Consider the following 6,577-nt stretch of genomic DNA (forward strand, 5'->3'; position numbering starts at 1 on the left):
TCTCTGCATTATTTCTTACAACGACATGTGCTGCACATGAACCTAGAACTATTTCAAAATAAAAAGATTAATGGGGAAAAAAAGCAAAAACTAATGAAATTCTTTCCAGAAACTGAGGGGTGTTTCTGGAAATAATCATCCCTCAGTTTCTAGAAAGATGAGAAAATTTACTATTTTGCTGCTACTTATTACATTAAAAAGTTCAAACACATAAACAATAAGCCTATTAGCATTTCCAAAGACGACCAAAAGTAATTGGATATACCTTATTTCAACATTCATTCCTGATTTAAAAAGAAAACAAAAGATCAAACAACTTCGAAATGTAGGAATATTAAGGTAATTTTAAAAAGTGATAAAATGTTGGAGAATTCCCATTAAGGTCAGAAGTAAATCATTTTTGGAAATGATAGAAACACTAGAAAAAAGAGGGCACGAGGTGTATATGATATAATATCACCTATGACTCAATCTAAAATTTATTATAAACATAGCAAGGTAATGTGTTATACATGATACTGGGAATTTTTTCCATTATAATTTGTCATTGATTAGTGGTAGAATGTTAAAAAGACAAAAGCTATATATTACTGTATTCAAACAACAGGTAAATTTTACAGGCTACCATTTCTTAGATAATATATTAGGAGTTACAGATTCAATGATCATCATAAGACATACTTCTTGTTCTCACAGAGTTTACATTTTAGTGAAATATTAATAATATTTAGAGAGAAGGCATTCATTAAGAATTTTGAAATTCCATTTATGTGCCAGGTAGTTAAGTTAAAAAAAAAAAAAAGACGACAATCCCTGTCCTCCAAGAGAATCAAGGTTGAAAGGCAAATAGATTTTTATGACACATGTGATGAGGGGCAGACAAGAACAATTTCTAGATCATCTTTATGAGGTCATGAAAAATAATCTGTGGGAAGCAAAATTTGTACTAAGTCAGTACGTTGGTCAAATTAATAGGAATGCAGAAGGATTCCTGGCAGAGGGCAGCACATAGCCTATGGAGCTTTTATGAACCAGCAAGCAGTTTAGCAAAATAATCTTGAGTTTTTTTTTCTCAGAAAAAAATGTTTCCTTGCTCTAGCAATTTATAAAACTCTTATGTGCACAAAGATCATAGAAATGTATCCCTTAACACGTTTTTTTGCTGATGTCTACACCTTTCCATGAGAAGGTTAAACAGGTACAAAAAATGTGATTTCTATACTACATCAAATATTGACATCTAAAAATTATATCTTTCAAATTAAAATACAGTAACTTAATATTCATCATGTTTTAAAATATAAAGAGTTCTTTTTCAAGAGTCAGAAATTTTACATTGTTCTTTTTTTCTTTTAACCCATATTTGCATTTACCTAGCCTAAAGAATTTCACTATAAAGAAATAGATTTCTATGCTCAAGTCTTCACTTGATTGACGTATCACATTTCTCAGGCACAAAACACTGAAAATTGAAATTCAAATTTGTACAGAATTTCCTGCGAAATACAGTGCTAAGTGTTAAAATTTTCTTTCAAAATTGATCTATGCAATTGTTACAATACATAATTGATCAAAACAAAAATAATATACATTTCAATAATCATTAAATATAAAATGTAATATTTTATTGGCAATGCATCTTATGAATTAAATCAAATATTTACGCATTAATATTATTTATTACTATAATGAGGCAGAGGAGACTATTGGGGTTCTATTGCTATTTACTTTTACGAATTAAATTCACAAAAAATAATCCTCCCCCCCCCCCAAATTCATATAAAGAAACAAATGACAATGGAATAAATTTTGGCCCAGTAAAATCATCAAATTCTTTAAATTTTTTCTGGGTTCTAAGCTAAAATCCATATAATCACTTGTTATCAAATATTTTAAATAATTTTTAAGCTGACAATTAAATTAGGCCCACTTTAAAATTTGTTTAAAAATTAGAAATGGATTTGTTACCCCATCATTAGTTATTCATTTTCTCAATTCCTGTGATTTATGCAAAAATATAAAGATTCATCATCTTCTTTCAATCAGAGCCTTCTAATTTATTGTAGGACACAGAACGGTTGGGAAAACTTGAAATACTAGTCCCAACATCCCTCAGCAAACAAACTAACAAAAAAATTAAGGTTTTTATCTATCATCTGTTTTACATGTACTTCAGGAAGAACAAAACAAAAAACCTCAGAGCTGAAGATTTTAGCTCATTTAGTTTAAAGAGAATGTCTACCATACTATTTAAATGGCAATGTCAGTTGCTAATGCCAAACCAATCAGTCAAGTAAGAGTTACTTTTTCAGAGAAATACAACTTAATATTACAACTGGAATGTCAACTCATGCACCCATTTTATTTCTAATTCTAATTCTAAAATAGCAATAAGCTGCAGAGCCTTGCAGGAGCCTGTTTAGATGAAACAAGGTACTCTAACCTTCAGTGTTTCTCCTTTGTTCTTTTGTTTTGCTCTTAACCCAGGAATGGTATTCTTTAATAATAAATGTAGAATGAGGCGGTAAGGTCATTTTATGAAAATTTTTATCATTTTAAGAATTCAGAATACTGCAACACAAGACTGTTTTTAATATGAGGTATTACCCTTAACAGATACATGTAAAATGTAAAAGACTCTAAAATACTGAGCTTTTTCGCATTGTGGTCCTTCCATGTCCCTGTCCCTACAGCTAATCTTCCTCACATCTTCTTGCACATGACCTTGGCCCCAAACTGTTCCTCCTCACCGTCTTGATAAAATCCAAAATGACCAAATAATGGCTGCTAATATCCCAGAGTAACTCCTCCCTCTTCTGAGATCCACTGACCAACTGTTCTTAAAAAGAGACAAACTCCAGGTGACTCCCTGCATCCCCCTTATACAAAGTTCCACGCACTTCCCCCCAAATTAGAATGCTCTTTTGGAGCTTTTCATGCCTAGCATTTTTTTTTTTTCCCGAGACAGTTTTGCTCTTGTTACCCAGGCTAGAGGGCAATGGTGCGATTTTGGCTCACTGCAACCTCAGCCTCCTGGGTTCAAGCAATTTTCCTGCCTCAGCCTCCCAAGTAGCTGGGATTACAGGCATATGCCATCACACCAGGCTAATTTTGCATTTTTAGTAGACACAGGGTTTCTCCATGTTGGTCAGGTTGGTCTCAAACTCCGAATGAACGTTTATTCTCTGTTCTGGCTGATTTTCTTCTATGTAAGACCAGGAAAGACAGGAAGGTCTATCCACTGTCTTAATTAACGGAAGCTTCACTAACACCAGGAATTTGAACTGTCTCTTTTGTCTGGACACACTTGAGGATTTTTCACCTTCTCTTTCAAGGTAATACAACACAAAAAATGCATCCTGAGATGCATTTTATGTATGCATCTCAGGATGCATGAGAGTATGATCTTCTGCATTAAAGTGGGAGAAAGACAATTGTGAATGGGATATAAGAAAAGATAAGCAGCGTATTATAATACTTTACTACCCTGGCCACAGGAGCTTTGTCAAGATCAGTTTTTGGAAGGAAAACATGGAAGTTAAGAATTGGAAAATTGATTCCTTTGGAATTACTCACCTACTCCAGTTTGAAGAGCAATGGTCTAGCATGACTAGTGCACAATTGTAAGGAAAGAAGTCACTATGAGCAGTGTTCTGTTGAAAAGCAGAATCAGACCCACAAATATAGCAGCTACAGAAGGTATCAATCAGCAACTACAAACTGATACATTTAATGTGTTCAAAGAAATAGTGTGTTTAAAAATATCAGTAACAAGAAACTATCAGAAATGGCCAGGCCAATATGAAAACAAAAAGAGAACACTCATATAAAAAATAAAAGTAGAAATTCACTAAGAGGGTTAAACAATAAGATATAGGGAGGTGAAGGCAGACTTCAAGAAATTACACAGAATGCAGCACAGAAAGACAAAGAGATAAAAAATATGACAGAATCAAGAGACAAGGAAGTTAAATGGAGAAGTGCAACAGAGATAGAAGAAAATCTTGAACAAATAATAGTAGAGAACATTTTCCAAAATTAATTAAAAACACCTATCTATAGATTTTGAAAGCCAAAGTCCCAAAGAAATATACAAAATCAGAAAGTAAATACTAAGAGATTCATAAATTGATCACATTTTAAAATTAAGAACTTTTGAACACCAAAGGTTTTCATAGTGAAAAATCAAACTGAAGTGAGAGAAGATATTTACAACACATATAACAAAGGATTAACATTTAACGTTAAGACAGGACTGTGATAGATAAATGGGCAAAAGCAATAAACAAGAATTTCAAAATCGAATCACAAATGGTTAATTAACATATGAAAGGATGCTCAACCTCATTTAGGCTCAGAGAATTGCAAATTTCGCTCCAATGAGACACTACCATTTCACACCCACCAGATTGTCAAAAATTAAAAAGTTTAATAACATCAAATGTGGTGACCATATTAGTGTTCATTTTATTATTCCTTAACTGTCTGCACATTATATATGCTTTTATATGCACCTGTTTCATAACCAATATTTTTAAGTGTCACCTGAGCAATAAAAGTATTTCTTTGTAAAACTGATGAGAGCAGTTTCGGTGAAATACTGTGCAAGAAAACCAGACTGCACGGGCTGAAAGGCTCTACAAAAGTGTAAAGCTAACTTACAGACAACTATTTCAAGCTTACCTATGAGGCTGGACAAGCAGAGCTGCAACCTTAGGAAATGTCATGTTGAGAGTTTATATTATATTTTTAAACAAAGGAAACTGAATTAGGTTAAAAAAAAAAAAACCACCAAGAGGGAGAGGACAACAGTAAATAAGGAGTCCTTGGTCTGTCACAAAAATACATTATACAGGGACCAGGGACAAGAATTTCCTCTAGGGATGAGAAACTCTTTGTCCTTATCCCCTCACTCCCAAGTTCGTTCACTCCAGTCACAATAGTCTGCTTGCTCCTGCTTTCAGCAAGCCTCTGCCTCGGGACTTTTATAACCTCTATGGAGAATACTGTTTCCCAGATAGTGCAAGCCATGCCTTTCAGGCTTTTCTTTCCCCAAATGTCATCTCAGTGAAGTGTTCCCTGACCACTATGAAACTGAAATTCCATCTGCACTCCCTGCCACTGCTACTCCTGAAACTCTTATTCCTTTTCCCTTGCTCTATTTGTCTTTATAAGCTTTTAATACTCAGTATGAAAGACTAGGTTGTTGAATCACTGTACCTGCATTGCATGTAAGCTCCAAAAATGCAGCAACTATAGTCACAGGGCCTACTAATGCTTGATACAAAGGTAGCTCAATAAACACAGAATGAACAAATATGGATCCTCCTTAAGGAGACTGAAGAAAGAGTAAAATGGAAATAATGCTGGAAGATTTGAACAAAATTAAGTAACACACAAAGAATAATCAATTTGCTGCCCACAAAAGACATGACATTTGAGTTAGATCTTGAGGAGTTTGCCAAAGGCTATAAAAAAGTGCACGTTCGAAGATAGTGAAGAACATGGGAGGTCTCAAAGGGTTTTGCACATTTGAGAAACAGGGTACCTTTGCTGTACGGCAGGGATAACAGCAGATTTTAGCTAACCTTACAACATACACAATAAAAGACGTATTGTATCGAACTACTCAACTCTAAAAATCCTTTTCAGAATTACAGTTGTTCAGTTACTTGTTTTATTTGCAGTAAAGAGTACAGAATACAAAATAAAGTTAACACAAAACTACTCCCTTTACTCATTGCAAGTTTGAGCAGAGTTAACTTATATTGTTTTTAAATCAAACTGTAGATTAAACGTATCACACTCAAAATGAAAATATTGCTTTCAAAGGTCTCAACAGCAGTTATTATTCAAAGAAGTTAAAACTAAAAATTCTCTGTGGTAGAGAAAGGGGAATGGTCAGATTCAACTGCTTATTTAGTAGCAGATACTCTCCATTTAACCATTTGAGTTTTAGAGTTTTCCTTCAGCTTGCATGCTGTCATAAATAACTTTCACTTATTACTATGTTTTCAACTAGTCTATCGTCCTTTTATCCCCGTCACTACTTCTTTCGGACACTCACCTGCGTTTCAAACCTAACTCAACTTATTTTCAGGATTACTGCTTGAGACAGGAGGCTCTTGCGTGTAGACACAGAGAGAAGACCTTGGAAGACTGTATTCCACAGTTCAAGAGCCTGTGTAGTCAGTACTGGAGCATTTAAGTACAAGATAGGAGAAACAGTGGACTCCATGGTGCTTCGGGATTCCTACAGACAGAGGGTGGGGATCCAGGGAGTTCCTTGAGCAGGCTCGAGGTCAAAGCTCAAGTCTAGGACTAGGGGGGCGGGACATGCCCCAAGAACCACGGGAGGTGTGTGGGCCCTGGAGTGTAACTGGGAAAGGAGGGGCGCGGTCACTCGGAAAGACTCACAGTAATAAGCCACCACAGGGTCCCGCTTGTCATGCTCCTGAGCCGTCCTCAGATGATGCTGTATGCTCTTAAACTGTGCGGGGAGCGGGGGCAGCGGAGCAAGCGCGGCCATCTCTACTCGGGAATCACCACTTCCTACTCGCGCGCCACCGGCACTTCC

The 6,577-nt window shown here is 35.4% G+C and overlaps 1 protein-coding gene across 2 annotated transcripts in view; it reads right to left on the bottom strand.

Annotated features, from left to right (window-relative positions):
* VTA1 (vesicle trafficking 1) overlaps positions 1 to 6,577 on the bottom strand; it is a 69,184-nt gene extending 62,607 nt beyond the window's left edge. Inside the window, exons 1-2 of one of the 2 annotated variants that reach the window (XM_074397382.1) lie at positions 6,418 to 6,508; positions 6,068 to 6,253 (exon numbers count right to left, since the gene is read on the bottom strand). Coding sequence is in view for 1 of the 2 variants with exons in the window: in XM_003926865.3 (XP_003926914.1) it covers positions 6,418 to 6,529 (112 nt within the window). In the remaining variant the exon portion in view is untranslated. Of the gene's footprint in view, positions 1 to 6,067; positions 6,254 to 6,417 lie in introns of both variants that reach the window. The other variant, XM_003926865.3, reaches the window with a different exon arrangement.

This window comes from Saimiri boliviensis, chromosome 4 (genome assembly GCF_048565385.1).
Source record: "Saimiri boliviensis isolate mSaiBol1 chromosome 4, mSaiBol1.pri, whole genome shotgun sequence".
NCBI lineage: Eukaryota > Metazoa > Chordata > Mammalia > Primates > Cebidae > Saimiri > Saimiri boliviensis.